Here is a 17,268-nt window from a genome sequence, read left to right on the forward strand (position 1 = left end):
TTCGGCAAGACCAAAGGCGTACTGCAGTTAGAACTTTCGATCGATTCGCTATAAAACCTTTTTGAGGCTTTGCTGCTGCTGTTTATTTTTTTATTGCGACAGCGACAATCCAGGTGAATTTCCGTTTTCGTCGGCGGCGTCGCCGTGATGCTCCGTATAAAGTCGAAATGCGATAACATCGCTGCCGCGCGCCGTGTGGTGTATGTTGGTGCGAGCGAAATTTTGCGAGGGTGAGGAGAGGATGGTTGGCTTGACGCGGAGGTGTCTTCTCGCGCTCGCAAGGTAGGAAGGCGGGGAGTGTGTGCGCTGTCTACTCACGCGCGCAAGGGGGAGGGGGGTGCAGTTTAGTTCGCATCTCCTCCTCTAGTCCTGGCGCTGAGCCATGCTCCCTCAAGGGCTGCAGAAGATAGCGCCAACCTTTCCCTTCTTCATAAAGAGCCACTTCTCTCTCCTCATCTGTAGTCCAGCTGCGGCGGCCAGCGCGCGGCCTATCTTGGAGGCAATCTGCACTGGGTTCGAAGGCTAGCGGACTTGCGATAGCTGATGGCTTCGTGTGGGCTGTGTTCTCGCGCGCCTGGTTGGCGTTGAAACGAGAGGCAGCATGACTGAGAATTCGCTGGCTCGCTGCTGCTGCTCTTCATCACTCCAGCGTTCTGACAGCGAGTGTCCGCGGTCATCAAGTGAGATGTCTTAGTGTTTGCCTTGTGCGCGCGCGACAACGGGCTTGTTAATTTAGTTAGTATAAACGAATGTTTACAGCAGGTTATAAGGCTGATAAAACGACTAACCTTACTTCGTGTAGCTGTCTAATAATTTGCTATCGCAATCAAGGCTTGGCGAAACTGACTTTTTCTTTCTTGGTTATTGGTGTATTAGTGCTTTCTTTATATTGATCTCTCTTTTTCTGGTACATGCATTGTTAGCCAGCTAGACAAGATACCATTTTGAGTTTATACGATCTTTGGCATTGCTGTCATTGTAGTATACATGCATTGTTATCCACTCCTGTAAACGTCCTGCACACGACTGACATGATTCGTGAATAAATAAATAAATAAATAAAATATCCGACGATACGTACCTAAGCACTTTTTATGAGATGAGAATGCGAAAGCATTAATGTCCATTTGAACGCCGCTGAGTGGTGCTTCGAGTTATGAACTCCTCTCGGGCATGCGAGCGCGGTCGAGACGCTTAGCCCATCTTGATTTGACCTTACCGAGGCTTCCGAGAGCAAGCGAGGGTGAGGTGGCGACGCGGTGATGCCCTCTCACCTCACTCAACACCTAGCTGGCGCGCAGGTGTTCCCTTTCGGCCGCTCTGCTCTGCCAAGGCGATAAAATCATCGCCGCGCGCCGTATGCGCGAGTGAAAGGAAAGCGCGTGGGGGACGCGCGCTATCACGGAGAGCGAACGCACGGCGGAAAGCAAACGCAACCGTCGCGCGAAAGGCCGTGGGGGTATGCGAGGGAGGGAGGCGGGGCGACGCTGTGCTGCGGCACAAAATGCGTATCTTGCAACCGGGCGCAAGGGGAACGGGCCACTCAATCTCCCACCCGAAAGCAAGAAAGCGGGAAGGCAGCGCGGGAGGGAGGCGGGGGGCAGCTTCTACTCTGCCAACAACTGCGCCTGTACTTTGCCCGGCTGAGGCGGTCGCCCGCACCGTCTCTTATCTCCACACGGCTCCGACTTTGTATGCGCTGTGCATTCGCCGCTCAGTTTCCGTTGAAGCGATAGACCGCAGACCGCACGAGCTTGCTGCCAGCGTTTTGACAGTCGTTGTCTGCCGTCATTCAGTGTGATCTATTCATCTTTGCTTGTGCGCGCTGACACCACGCTTGTTAATTTAGTTAGTAAGCGAATGTGTCCAAGTTTATGCAGCCGATAAAACTACTATCCCTACTCCGAATAGCTCTCTACTAATTTGCTATCGCAATTGATGCTTAGCCTTTCGGGCGAAACTGCGACACTTTTTTTCATAAATTCTTACAGAAGAATGCTGCTTGAGCGATGCTTTAAAACGCTGGTCGACAACAAATTTCTTAGGACAAGTGGATTTCCCTTCAAATGGTCAGCGAGAGCATATTTTTCACATCAATGTTATAATAACACAATTGTAGTCCATTTCCCTAAGTTGTCTCCATAACAAGGTGCATAAAAGTAGCTACAGGTGGGATGTCTTAAAATGAACTTCTGTTGCATCTTCTTTTCCAGGTGTCCTTCTTTGGTTTCCAGTCCTGAAGACATCACAAACATATTTGTGTATGCCTAAATGCCTCAATTTTCCATTTTTTTGTATTGCTGTTTATCTTGTACTGTAGACATGATGAAAAAAGTAAATATTGGAAAATTTAATGTGGGACAAAATGTTAAAAAAAAGAAGCTTCTGGCACACAGCAGAAAAACCAAATGAAGCCACTAGCCTATATTGTGTGGTGAACGTGGCTGATATGTGCCTGATCTATGTGAAAATAAGATAAGGCAGTGAAGACATGACGAATATGGCAGAGAAGAAACTTTTATTTAATCAATAAACATAGTACTGCCAGACATAAAAAATGTGAAGAAAAACATGATAGTGACTTCTCTACCGGATATGCTACATATGCTACAGCAGCAATAAAAGAACGAGGGAACCTCTCTGCTATTTACAGCCAGTAAACTTTCATTCCATGTGTGCTGATAATTGGAGGAAAATGTGTACACACTATTATATGCTCCATCCTGGCAAAGAATAACCTTCGGTAAACATAAGCACTCGGTACGCAAACGCTCGGAAGAGTGCTGCAGAATAAATAAGTATACAACCACGGCATGTAGGCAAAACCTGGCAGTGCACGAAATCTTAAACTGGCTTTGATCACCTCACATGTCTTGGGAAGGGCACACACCACAATAGAGAGGCCAATGCAATCACAGGATACAGCTGACTCGAAACAGCAGTCTTGGCTGGACCTTACCAAACTTGCGCTACGGAGTTACACAACTCTGCGCGTTATAGCATACGCCAGTGCTTATTATTGCAACGAAACTAAAATTATTTTCTGGTTTGGGCTAATTAAGTCATTTCAGCGTGATGGTGTGAATTTATATGAGGTCCTTCCAAAATCAATTACTTAGACAAACACAAAAGTAATAGAACGAGAACAAGCCTCGGTAGTTTGACAATAGCACCAGTGAGTGAATAGCATAGACTAAAATCACTACATGCCACATAAAATCGTCAAGTCACATAAAATGAAGATATGCCTGATGAAAGCTGAAACATAGGAGCAAATTTAACGAATTAAAAAAAAAAAGCATTCATCTTTGTGGAGCAGATGAAGCGCCTAAAAAGTGCGTGTACCTACGTACTCTTAGTAAGCAGTGGAACGCTGCAATACAATCTATTGCAGCATTGCCCTTGAACGGGAATCTGACAGCGCAAAAGATGGCACATATAGCGCAGGCGACAGACACAGCGCTGTACGTCCACTGTACACATCCACACTATACGTGCAGTCTCCTTGTGCTGCTACATTCCCTTCCACATGCAGGAACCAGCCTAGTTCAGCACACTCCTGCATTCCCCTTTCACAGCAATAACACGCCATGTGGACGCACAGGAGTACAAGACTTCATAGGTTGCCAACGTATCGTTGCTAATATGCCATGACATGACAACTTAATTTGCAGCTCCTTTTAACGAATGATAAACCACCATTTTGGAGTGACTGTTGTAGCTACCAGATCAACTGTCGCTACCTAAAAATAAAAAAAGTAAAAAACATACAATGGTCCATTACCAAAATAATGGTTCAACAAATGACCCTCAAATTACCAAAAGCTTCCAAACTAGACTTGGTTACACAGCTTATAGACACACACATACAAGAAAGTAAGACCCCTTTGAATTGCCGCATCCGATGAGTGATGAACAAGAACAGGGCTTCTTTACAAGGGATGACTGGACAGACTTGCCTGTCTTTCCCTTTGGTTTGGTGGTAAAAAATCGGCACAAAAACTATAAAGCCTGATAGCAGTGCACTGTAGTCTTCCTGTCAGGTGGTGTTTGCAGATGAGACATGCACCCTCACATTTACCAACCACAGAGATCATTCAACTGACACTAAGCTTTCTTTACACATGTGACTAGTTTTCTTGGCTACAGGCGTACAGTTTGACAGCTAAACATAATGGCTGGAAAAGAAAATCACCAGAACAGAAGAGTGGCTTGAGGCTGTTTGTTGACAGGGCAAATGTGTTCATGACAGTCTGAACTCTTGAAGCTTTAATTCAATTATGGCATTAACGAAAAACAAAATACCAGACTTTCAGTGCAAACTATCAATTAATTTTGTAAAAGTATCTTTCCATGTCACCGAAGTAGTGCTCGAACATTTTAACACACACGGCAGGCGAAAGTCAGAATGATGCATGAATGGTGCACTCTCTTTTCATCTAATCAGAAGTGTCAAAATGTAAACACACGACAGTGCTTTCCTTTTCAATGAAATCTCCCTCAATAAAAAGCCATACAAGTTTTGACACTTCAATATAACTTCAAGAGCACTCGCAGCACTTGCAAACCTTTGTTCCCTACTAAGATACTACATATATTTATATATATATAAAAAATTAAGTGGTAAAAAGAACTAGAACACGAAAATAATGGCAGGACGTATATTCAGCGCCAGATAAGCCTTGCCTAAGAGCTGCCCTGTGCTCTGCAAACAATCTTGTACAAGCAATGCTATTAGGCCAATGCTTGTTCTTGCGCTGCGTACAAGCACCCGCAGTGACAATTGGCATGACGCAGCACTCGGGCTTTCACCGGTATCTTTTGCAAGGTGCGTCGCCTATGCCCAGTCTTCTCCTGTTGTAAACGATTACGCGCATACTGTGAAATTTTATTTTTAAGATTAACTTTGTTCAAACATAAGTGCATCAGGAAGAGCGGGAATGTCACCTTCTGGCAACACCTTGACAACCAAGGGAACACATGCAATGCAATATTCCTGCTTCTTGCAAGTCGTATGAAGTCGTTGTCACTGCAGAATAAGCACTGCAAACAAGGTAACTAGGATTACAGCTTGCCCTAGTTTCCTTTTTAACAGTAGGCATCAACACAGTTCGATGTATCGGCCACTGAATGTGGCTTTCTGTCCACGTAGCTTTGAAGCACTAATAGTATTTGTGTAAAGTGATATGTACGCTGCCTCAAGACACAACACTCTGCAAATTACTATCGACACTACACAATGATTACTAGTTGTATTACAAAAAGAAAAAAGAAAAGGACGAAACAAGTTCTTGAATAATGGTGTTGCTGCCTAAGTTGACCAGCTACTGGAACACGGAAACAGAACAGACAGTTGTACAAACAGACTGATTAAGCAAGCAGTGTGCAACTATCTGTCAAGCAAGGAAATTAAAGGAATCTATATGGCAGTCATCATAGGTTGGCAATCAACACTGTAATTCATTCCAGCTGAACCTAGTGCGCTCAAGCCAAGGACTGCTAAATGTGCTGGTGTCTTAAATGGTACATTTGCGAGCACAAACTTTATATGTTTCTGTAGCTTGGAGAGGTCGCGAGAGAAAGTTCCTTGCCCAATGACCTCGTTCTGATAATGTGTTAAGTGTTGATAAAATAATTAAAATTGAGGAAATAACTTATATGTCTTGCCCTGGAACTGGGACAGTGTTTTATATCTCAGTTCTAACTCCAAGGAACTGTGATCATTGCTGAAGTCATCATAGCACACATGCGTCAAATAGTTGGTAAGCCATTTGTGATATGTCAGTCAGTGATAAGAAATATATCGGAAATACAGCAGCTAACAACCTTTGTGCAAAATTTACAAATTAAGGTTTGAAATGACATGCATTTCTGATCTCACCTTAATTAGGCAGTTACTTGTTTGTTTACTCTGCTCCACAACACATGCAAACATTCTTTTGCTCAGAGAAGTCGCAAGAATAATCTAGTGAAAAACACACAGAGACCCATTATTGGAACGATGAGTGCCCAACTTGCACAATCCACCAACAGCATGTACACTAGCGTTCAGATAAAAACTAAGATCATTTGATATTGGGCTAGTTGGTTCATCATTAAAGTTAAATCTGTGAAAACCGTGGAATAAGCCAAGCTCGAAAAAGTAAACAAGTGCCAATGTGCACTTCGAGATGCAGTAAACTCGGCCACTAGGTGCCTGAGCGGTGTAGGAAAGCCGAAGTTTTGGCCATCACAGTGTTTATTGGGAGGAAAACCTGGACCAAACTAGCCTGTCCAACGCTTGTTTCAAGGACAGCGGGGAAAACATAAATGGACCTGCTGTTGAGGCTAGTAAGAGGCGGCTGTTAGTGAATGTTTGCAAGATTAAACGGCGGATAAAACTACTCTCCTTACTTCGTATAGCTGTCTACACATTTGCAATCGCAATCGATGGTTCTGGCTGGGAGAGTAGCGAAGCTAATGAAGGGAAAACACAATAAACACAACATTGTTTTTTACAGCGAAGGGAAGTTCTGCAACGGTTTCTGCACGCCGGTGAATGCCGGCATGTGACGGCGCGGTTGATGAATGATTATGTAAACAAAAGTTGCCGTGTATATATCTCATTCAAATAGACAACTTATTTACGCCGTTTAATTTAGCTAGTAATCCACAAACAGTTTTTTCTCGTGTTGCCTTTAGCGGCTCCATGTTGGAGGACAGCTAGAAACAACACAGCCTGTGTAGAAGCCGTCGCTAGGAATAGCGAACAAATAGACCTCTAGTACCTCCGAAGGATGTGAGAACTCGGTTATGTAACTTCGAACTTCATCATATCAGTATATCAGTTGCTCAAATTGGCACACACCTGCAGATGACATTTTTTTCTAACTAATTTTGCTTAAAGTATAGGAGTACTTAGATTCGATGGTTCATTGACAAGAATAGCCGATCCCAAGGTTCAAGAGCAGACGAGGCGGAAAGGCAAAAAGAAACAAGCTTGGCGACATTTGTCAACTACCCCATTTCAAAGCAGAAGCTATCATCATCCATCCATCCATCCCGTAAACCTCTCGATGTCCTAGAGAAGATACCATTAACCCATGCTGCTTCCTGGAGTAGCGCATTGTGGTGGACAGCCATTATTGCGCCAAGTGGATGCGTCATAGTAGTAGCCGACTGCGTACAACGTTATGCAACAAATGCTTTGTTTTAGCATCACGGCTGACTTCACGTTTTGCACTTTTAGTTTGGTTTTAAATCATGATATGAAGTTGCAGAATATCTCGCCACTCTCCCCCTCATGTAATACTAATAGTCATGTCACATTCTTGCAAATGCGGAATAGGTCATAACACTGCCACACCTTCATTTTTGTTTTAATTACAACAACCGACCATATTTATTCCACTGAAAAGCATAGAGTGACCCTTCATATAATAAATGAGCTGAACTGACACGCAAGTCAGGTTACACAGTAATTAAATTTGTATTTCCTTTCATGTAATGGCACGCAGGGGCAAGGTGTTAGCTTATACGTACTTGGACTGAACTGAATGAACTAACTAGCCCAACAATAGAGACATGTCTAAAAACTCTTTAAAAGTGAGAGGAACTCTGTGTTTCGGGGAACTCAACTTTCATTTCATTTTGTTAAATGTTGTCCAATTAATGAACCACGAACAGTGGAGTGCGCAGCACTCGGCACATTGTAACCCATAGCCACAATAGCCAGATTATTGACCAATCACTTTCGGGAATACAATTGTTTTTGAAAGATTATGCGTGACTCCGCACCAAACGCAAAATCTCGCTACGTGATCTCATCTCCCAAAGTGATCGTCAATTGGGATCATCAGCAGCGCTTCTCAGCCGCGCCAAGTTTCGTCGATAAGCAGAAAAATCGATATACATATTTTTTCCTGACTATTCACTTGCAAATAAAGACGAGTGGCCCAGTGCAGGAGAGCGGGACACGTGGCCTAGAACGCAGAACTTTAACTGTGGCCTCTGACATTGAGTGGCGAGCGTACTGCTGTGCCACTCTATCTCGGAGGTCATGCCTTAACTGCACTGTTTATCGTGGGCATGGTTACATGGCGCAGTGTGAATCAGAGGCCGTGCGCTCCGCTGCTTGCGTTTCTAATTAGTACTTTGCTCGAAAAGACACTTTCGAATTGTGATCTGCCAAGTGAACTTGATACAGTGGACACTGGGCAGCCTTTCAAATTTGCACTGCTGATGCAGCTGCGGCATGTTCCCATTCGTTTTGTGGAGTATGTTGGCAACTTCACTTGCCAAACTGGCCGAGCATTGCAGCATACCACGTTCTCAAACTTGTAAACATTGCACGGCATGCAGCTGTGCTGAAGTTGCAATATGGGATGACAAATGAGTGGCAGCTTCGTTCTGTATAGACGTCCAAAAAAAAAAAAAAAAACTTCACACCACCGGTGGTGGCAGGTTGGGTGCATTCCTGGTGCTGGGCGAGTCGGGAACCTCGCGTGCCTCCTCGCCGTCATCTGCTGCGTCGTCGCTGTCATCGGAGGACTGCGGTGGGTCTAGGGCCGTGTGCACTGTCAGCTGGACGTTGCGGTTCAGGCTGAATGCTGGGTATAGTGCGGCGCTCGGTCCCTGCACGGGAGCTCCCAGAGCGATGGGCGGTCCCTGCCGTTCGTCATTGACGTAGAAGCACAGCTGACGCCTGTCCAAGTCGAGCAGTATCCCAATGACCGAGCCCCTCTCGACGCCACCGTCCATGCGGTGCTCGTGCCGGTCGGCATGAAGAAACCAAGACCTTTGGTGATCTATGTACATGCTCCATCCCTTGTCGTCTTTGCCTGCAAAATATTTAACAAGAGAGCACTGACTAAATTACAACTGCGCCTCTAAAGTCGAGCTATCCTATATTATTTAGACTTATGCGTAGCTTTAACCACCGTGAAAAACAAACCAAACAGGACAGCAAGAAGCTTTAGAAGACCGAGCTGTTTCTTTCCCAAACGTTAACACCATTACTCACATTGTTTGTTCCTGAATCAGTAATGTGGTTCACTTCAGCACTCTTCTGCAGTTTACTGACCAAAAAAAGAAAGAGAAAAGCCAGTGTCTCGCCCAAAACGCAAAGCATTGACAGAGATGGCAATGAATCAGACCACGAAGTAACTTTCGCAGTTTAATCTGCCGTGTAAATTTCAGTAAACATTCACTAATTAAATTAACAAGCATGGTGTCACGCACGCACAGGCAAACATGAACAGATCTTACTCGGGCACTCGCTGTCACAACGGTGGCGTGATGAAGAGCGCCGCCAGCGCGGAGCCATCGATTCATGCTGCCTCTCACTTCACCGCGTCTTCAAAACTTGAGATTACGCGACCCCCAACACTAAGCGCGCGGGATGACAGCGCGCATGAAGCCACTAGCCATCTCGGCTCGCCCTTGGGCTTTGCATCCGCCGCAGATTGCCTCCGAGATACGGCGCGAGGGCCGCGTATGTGCACTTCCGCGCAGACAGTCGTGCAACCAATACCCCCTCCGGGGGTCTTTAAGGACAATAAACTGAACTGAACTGAACCGTGCGTAGGTACGGCCGGGCTAAAGGCGGAGACGCGCGCGCGCGCTTGATCACGTAACCTCTAACATTGGTCAGGCGGGAAGACGGCGCGACTAAAGTCAGCATCGTTCTCGGCTCACCCTCGCACGCTTTTCCTCGCACCGACAGCATACAGCGCGCGAGGCGCGATCTTATCGCACTTGGACTTTAAACGGAACATTACAGCGACGGCGAAAATTTGCTAATAGCTATCGCAATAAAAAGTCCCACTACGTCTTAAAGGCCGTAGTTGCGCACCAAATACTGAGTGCGGACAACGGCAGCCAAGCATTAGAATATTACACGAAGTAACGCTGGCAGTGTTATCGGCAGTATACATTGCAGTAGACATTAACTAAACACCCAATAACAGAGTTTACTCGATGGCCAAGAGCACTCGCAGTCACCACGCTGGCGCGCATGGTGAGGATCGAGCGCTCCATGGCAGCGGGGCGCGCGCCTATCTTGTCCCAAAGCGAGTTTCCGAGCTGCCAGACACTCCCATCACCATTTCACTGTGCCGCGCGGGAAAACAGCCCACATCAACACACCAGCTAGAGTTGCTACATATGCCCGCAGAGATCACGTGATCAACGGCCAGCACGGGGGCGCCTCGAGTGTCCGCAATAAAAAGAGTTAGCGATCCCCTTAGTTACCTCCTCCAGCTTATTAGGGAGACTCTTAAACAATTATTATAGCCGCACACGATTAACTATAAGGTAAAACGAGAATGGCGCCGCATAGAGCTAGTATATAGTGGAAATCAAAAGGCTTATAGTCTCCAGCAAAACTTTTTATTCTGACTTTACAGCAGCGGCAAAGGCCACTCGGTAAGGCATACATGCGCCAGCCGATTGGCGCGTCGCTGATTCGTGCTCCGGTACTGTATGCATGCGCGTTTTTCGTGCGCTAGCCAATCATCATCGCTCATTTGAAATCGCCTAGCGTGTGATTCGTGCGTTCGTGCTGCATCGCCCATGAGTCCACTACTGCAGTGCGTCGCCCTCTGCATCTGCGGCACGCGATGCAGCATGTTGCTGGATGGGCAAGGTCCGCGCCACTTTATATAGACACACAGGCCGCGCCACATTTCTTAGCGTCCATTTCATCGCCGGGGACTCTATTCTAGGCATTCAGCCATTATTCTCGGAGCGTGACCGTAGGGCGTTACGCGAACATCATGGTGCCGTGGGCAAACATAAGCTCACATAATTCACTTTAGTAACGCGACGCAACATTGACGTTCAGACTAATAGAATGCCATGGAAGCAACGATATCAACGGTCTTGACAAGATAAAGCACACAACACTCTTCAGTAAAAACAAAGCCGCCAGTTAAAAGCCTGTCAGGTCGTGGCTATCAGGGAAACGGGATGAGTTGTCGAAGCCGCGTCACTACGCGCATGTTTTCCATCTCGGGGAAACCGTAAGCCTACCGCCCAGATGAAAAGCGCGCGTTCCGGTGTCGCGCTACCACCGTCTCATCAAACGCGAGACTCACCTATAGAAGCCGCCAGATATCACCTGCAGTACAATGTCATTATATATTCACTATATTCATGGCGTCATTTTTGCAGCGCGATGCACCAAAGCGCGAAAATAACGAGGGGTTAGCGAAATACAGACAAACACGACCCTACGTAGGCTAGCCCCTCGTAACTTTCCGCACTCCGGTGCTGCAAAAATCACACCATTAACTTATAGCAACTCGCCCGCATCGCTATGCTCGCGCCATTGGCGACCGCTTGCACCGCACTGCCGCCCCTTGCTTCACTTCACTGCTTAGTTGCCGTAAGAATTCAACGTTAGAGAGTTAATTTAATTATGGGGTTTTAGGTGCCAAAACCACGATCTGATTATGAGGCACGCCGTAGTGGGGGACTCCGGAATAATTTCGACTACCTGAGGTTCTTTAACGTGCACCTAAATCTAAGTACACGGGTGTTTTCGCATTTCGCCCCCATCGAAATGCGGCCGCCGTGGCCGGGATTCGATCCCGCGACCTCGTGCTCAGCAGCCCAACACCATAGTCACTGAGCAACCACGGCGGGTAACGTTAGAGTTTACCCGCAAACGTATTAATGTTTGCGGAATACCGGGTTACCGGAGAAGTCTACGGCAGCGCCAACGCTGGTAGCGAAATCGGTATGGTAAAATAATGGCAGCATAAGATGGTAAACAATTCTGAAGACGAGCCTGCACACTGGGTCTTTGTCTCGAGGCTTGTCCGTCCCCGAGTACGAGGCCGGCTCCTTCTTCCGAAAAGGCCTTAGCCTTTACGCATGCAACAATAATACCATAGTCCCTTAATAGCTTTTTGTATTGAGGGACTAGGTAATACTGTGGTGACTTGCATATTCTACTTCACTGCTGGTGTAAAGCGTCTGCAGCCACATAAGAGAGTTTTAGTTTGTCCGCAAACATATTTTGCTGTTTGCGGATTACCGGGTTACCGGAGGCGTAAACGTAAGCGGTCGGATTGGTAGCGCCAACTGGTAGGGCAGAGCTCAGACACAGAGCTATTATTGCAGTGACTAAGCGTATTGTACTTCGTCGCTGGGGTAAATTTTCGGCAGCGGCGTAATCGCGAACACGTCGCCTTTCTAATTTTTTTTCAATAAGAATTAACACTCGTGGAACGCGAAAACGATCAGCTCGGATCCGTCGCGACGGCGGCAAAACTCTCGTTGACTCTGGCGAGTACATGTAGCCTTGACATGGGACGACCAAAGAATATCCGGACACCCGAAGAAGAAGCCGTTCATCTTGAAGCGCGTCGCGCGGCCAAGCGAGAATTTGCGAGTCGGCGGCGAGCCGACTTGGAATACCGTGCCTAGCAGCACTTAACATTTCCTAGCAAAATTTAGCCAAGCCCATGTAAAACCTCGAAGAAGCTAGATCGATCACCAGCTCCGCTGTTTACTCCAGCCGTGCACCACTAATGCACGCTGCCCACACTTTCTTTTTCTTTTTGAGCTGCTTTTCACTATGAACGTAAACCAACTCGCCGAAATTTCAGCCTTGTTATGTTTAAATAACTTTGCGGACACTATATAACTTTCTAATAAAAGAAAAAAGAAGAGAGGGCGGGCGTGCTTGTACTCACCCAACATGACATCCCTGGCAGCATCGGCGCGCGCCACTCCAACGACGACGTCAGCGTTGTTGTCGCAGCGGTCCACGGTGACCTCCCAGTAGTGGACGCCGCGGGAGAAGCACAGGGAGCCAAGGACGACACGGTGCTCGTAGCTCTCGCAGCGAGCCGTGGCGTTCTCCTCCGACAGCACTATGTCGGGATGGCACGCCACCGGGTCCAACGCGAACCACGCCACTGCGCAGCAACGGAAACAGAGAAAGCCCGTCTCTCGTCGTTTCGCCACAACCTCATCACCGTGTTACTCGGATACACGACGTTTCATACACGAACCCCACAACGTCGGCTCGAAAACCTGTCGTCACGTTCGTGTAAACGCTAGCGTGTCGGGTCCAGCGAGCGTCGAACTGAGCGAGCGTCGAGCCGAGTTCGGTCAACCCAACGTTACTGTTGGGTCAACCAGCCCCAAGTCGCTCGGCAAGATGCACGTAAACGAGGTCGGCTATGGCTATAGGTCATCTCGACTTGTGACTCAACCAGCTATAGCGTCGTGTTCACGTAGACGAAGCTATACTGTAACATCAATCTTCATCTGCGGATCTGGTTGATGTCCTAAGCACCCAAGTTAAGGAGTGGTATCACTCAAGTCACAGATTTATCAGCCCAGTCCTTGCCGCTGATGACGAACGATTAGCAATAGGCTCGTCAACGACGGTAGGCCAAGCCAAGTTTCCACGACCAGCGACGCGGAGAAGACTACGGAGCAGCGAATGGAAGCTCCGACACTATAAAACCTAAATGAGTTATACCAATAATATTGGGAGATTTACAAGAAAGCCGTACGCGACGCCGAGAGCCGTAGCGGTATAGACCCAGCGCCAGCCATGCCCACTCCAAGAACCGAATCATGGGCGAAGAATGAATTTGGACGTCCGCTTTGCGAGCGATACAGCGTGACGTGGTCTGGCGGCCGTGCGGCGGAGATGACCGTATATTGTTCGCGTGTAATAAACGAGATTGCGAGCAATTCCGTTAATGTACGCTCCATCTGGCGAGAGCGCACACGGCAAGCCCGATGTGGGTGCCGAGAAGAGTGGGGAATTTTTTTTTCCCGATCACTTCTTCATGATCAAAGGTGCGCGCGCACTACGGGTTTATTCTTGTTATTCTCGCGCTCTTTTGCAGCTGTTACCGGGCGCAATCGGTGCTTAGACGAGCGGTTGCTTATAGCAGACACGTGCGGGAAAATGCAGAGTAAGACGAGCGTGCCAGCCACGGACACGCATCATTGCGGCCGCAATGCACAGAGCTAGGGCTCGACTGAGAGTGCGGACATAACGTGCGCAAAGGTTCACGTTGCCGGCTAATAATCGCACGAATGTGTGCGAGGGAAAGAATCAACGTCTCTATTTAACATCTAGTTCGTTGCACTATGGCTCCAAGGCCGGCCTTAAATGTGGCTTTAATTTGGTCAGGTTGGCCCATAGCTAACTGGTGGGAACGTAGCTCAAGGATGACTGCGACAAAGGTCCCGCGAACTGCGTGTTCTCTGTCGCCGTCATTTTCTTTTTTAGGGGCGAAGCTCCTTAGGGTGTGGGTCTGTCCCTCCTCTGTAGTAGTAGTCGTCGTAGTAGGTAGCCACGTCTACTTTTATGAGAAAAAAAAAATTCCGAGAGTTGTGGCCGTAGCGGAATCGAACCAGGGACCCCTCGCTTCTGAACGCGTGGCGCTAACCACTACGCCACGAAGCTTTTTTTTTTTTTTCTTTATTGTCTCATGTGCAAAATTCACTCATTTATCAACAGCCCAGTTCAACGAAGTAGCACGTGAAAATCATATGTAACATTTACCAACCAGCATTATTGCAATCACATCAAAATTCTCTTAATGTTGCCAAAGGTTCTAACCTTGACAACCACTCCGGGGCGCATTCATGCACTTTCTGCACCTCCAGAAAGGCATTTATACTCTCTCGGAAGTACATTCGCGCAGGTCGTGCGTCTGGGTCACAGTAATAGCCCGCCATTCTAGCGCGCCAGATACTGTGAAGGCCAACGAGCATTACCAGATCAAAAGGAAGCCCATCGTCGTTTTCAATCACTACGCCACGAAGCGCACATGGATAGACGCACCCCGATGGCAATAAATACCCAACATTAACGAAAGACTGCGCGTTTCTAACGCGTTTGTGCTAGCGCGTTACGGCCCGTGCAAGAAGCTGGTGTAAGACGCTGTGGGCCTCCGCCTTACCCCCGTATTCATAAACGCTGATGGCGTCGGCAAACGCGGTGCACGTTCCGGCATGTGTAAACGGCTGCGTAAGACGCTGTGGCCTCTTCCCCTTAGAGTACTGCACGTTTCTAACGCGTTTGTGCTAGCGTCCCCTTAAGCGGGAGATGGTGCAATTATAATGAAGGGCGCTGTTATAAAATAGGAATGACGTCACATATGGCGCGTGTCATTGGTGGAAGTCAATCGTTCGATTTAGTGCGGCGAGACTGGGCGAATTACACGGAAGATTCACGGTTTACCGATGATTCCCTCCGGAGCTTCGCCCACTCATCATCATTCACCCCGTGGATATGCGGTGTTTTTTTTTTTTTTCTTCTTATTTTTTGCGCTGCGTTGTCACCTCCCGATGTGTGCTCCTCTTCCATCGGAAGACATAGGTGGCATCACGCGGAACACCAAAAACCGATAGCGAATGCGTTCGCTACTGCTAACCTTTCACAAAACAAGAACTAAAAAGGGCGCATCAGTCCTGATGCAAATGCTGCTCCAAACGCCCCTTTCATTTGTGTAATTTGAATCTATATACTTACCTTTACCGAGCAGTGACGTAGCCAGGTTGAGGAGGGCGGGGGGGGGGGGGGGGCGCACCGGGCACGTGCACCCCCCCCCCCTACCCTTTCACCTCCCTCGGTAAAGTAAGTGCTCCCCGAAAAATAATTTCTGGCTACGCCACTAACACCGAGTGAGAACACTGACGCAAGATGTTTCTCTTTGCCCACACCCAGGCGATGGGAGATCTCCCACACTATACAACGCGCAGAGGAGCTTGACCACAGAGTGACCTCCGAGATCGCGCGCACACGCACTTTCTTGCAGTGCGATCTCAGAGGCCACGGCCACAGTCAAGTGCTGCTGCTGCGCGCAGTGACGGACCACTCCGCCGACACCTGCATTTAAGGGACGCGTACCTTCGGCCGTGTGCAGCACGATGACGTCGCTGTAGGGTCCTTCCCCGGTGGCGTTGTAGGCCTTCACTCGGGCCCGGTACGCGCTGTTGAAGTGCAGCCCGTCCACCGTGCATAGCGTCTCCTTGCCGCAGTACACCTCCTGTGGGCCAAACAGGGCGCTTAGCTGCGATCACTCTGACGCGCTATGTCACGATTACAGTGGAACCCGCGGTTATAACGAATACCGCTAACGCGCTAAATATAGTTCGATGTATCGAGGTAATTCGATATACACAAACTCGCATACATAACAAACTAAAACGAACTTTTGGGATGCTTTCGTTGCCTCCCGTGAAGAAAAGAAAAACTTGACATTCTGGTGTCACGTGCCAAAATCGCCATCTGATTCAGAGGCACGGCGCCGTTGCGGGGGACTCCTGATAAATTTGAACCACCCGTTTTTTTTTTTTTTTTTTTTTTTTTTTTTTTTTTTTTTGCCGCGGAGTTCGAACACGCGACCTCGAGCTCAGCCTCGCAACGACATATAGCGCCACTGGGCTACCGCGGAGGGCGTGAAGAAGCCAAGACGGAATTCGTTTACATAAAACATAACTATACAGTCGTGAAGCACACTGTAAAATAATGTACACCCTTAAAAATGAAGGGTGTAATCGTGTCACCATTACGGCCAGAAAGGGTGTAAAGATGGGAGTTATAAAGACCGATTTACACCCCTATTCACTTTTAAGGCTGTAAATTATATTACAGCGTAGGCAGCAATCTTTGAGCTGATTTGACATATCAAAGCCCCGATTTTGACATGTTTAATGTCCAGTTCGTTACGAGGCAGTTATTTTACATTTGTATCGGTCAGTAGGTTTCGGGTGCTCGACAGGAAAGAAACAGTTTAATGCGGGTTCGTTACTAATCGGGTCCCATTGCAGCTACATCCCACTAGTCTTTCAACGGCAAGTTTTTCCTGTAGTGCTGGGAAGTCAGTGCTACTGCATACAACTTTTCCCATCGGGGACAGGTTGCGCTGCGAAAAAGTTTTCAGAGTGCGGAGAAGCCGACATGAAGCTTCGGAAAGGGTCGAGGCAGAAAGTTGGGCAAGTTGCAAACTTGACATGATTGAATACTTCTAACGCGTTCAACAAAGGAGAGGGATAAGGAACAATGGCTTTTCCGTGGCGGTGTTTCTTAAGGAACGCTGCCAAAAATAATAACGTCACTGTTCCCCTTTCTCTTACTCCGAGGACCTGCATCGGGTTGTGCTCCCACAAAGGCTTATAGCGCTTGCTTTATAAAGTGCACCATCGTAGCGTTTGAAAGAACAAAGCACAATTAGTAAGACTCTGGCAATGCAATTACAGTGTGAAAGGATCATTGGACATACCAAAGATCAGTAAAATCTGTCCGGT

The 17,268-nt window shown here is 47.6% G+C and overlaps 1 protein-coding gene across 1 annotated transcript in view; it reads right to left on the reverse strand.

Annotated features, from left to right (window-relative positions):
• Positions 1–2,503: 2,503 nt before the first annotated feature.
• Positions 2,504–17,268, reverse strand: part of LOC119457593 (E3 ubiquitin-protein ligase TRIM9) — a 209,808-nt gene continuing 195,043 nt past the window's right edge. Inside the window, exons 6-8 of the mRNA XM_037719205.2 lie at positions 15,869–16,007; positions 12,681–12,905; positions 2,504–8,819 (exon numbers count right to left, since the gene is read on the reverse strand). Of these exons, the coding sequence (XP_037575133.1) occupies positions 8,422–8,819; positions 12,681–12,905; positions 15,869–16,007 (762 nt within the window). The 3' untranslated portion in view covers positions 2,504–8,421. The remainder of the gene's footprint in view (positions 8,820–12,680; positions 12,906–15,868; positions 16,008–17,268) is intronic.

This window comes from Dermacentor silvarum, chromosome 7 (genome assembly GCF_013339745.2).
Source record: "Dermacentor silvarum isolate Dsil-2018 chromosome 7, BIME_Dsil_1.4, whole genome shotgun sequence".
NCBI classification, from domain to species: domain Eukaryota; kingdom Metazoa; phylum Arthropoda; class Arachnida; order Ixodida; family Ixodidae; genus Dermacentor; species Dermacentor silvarum.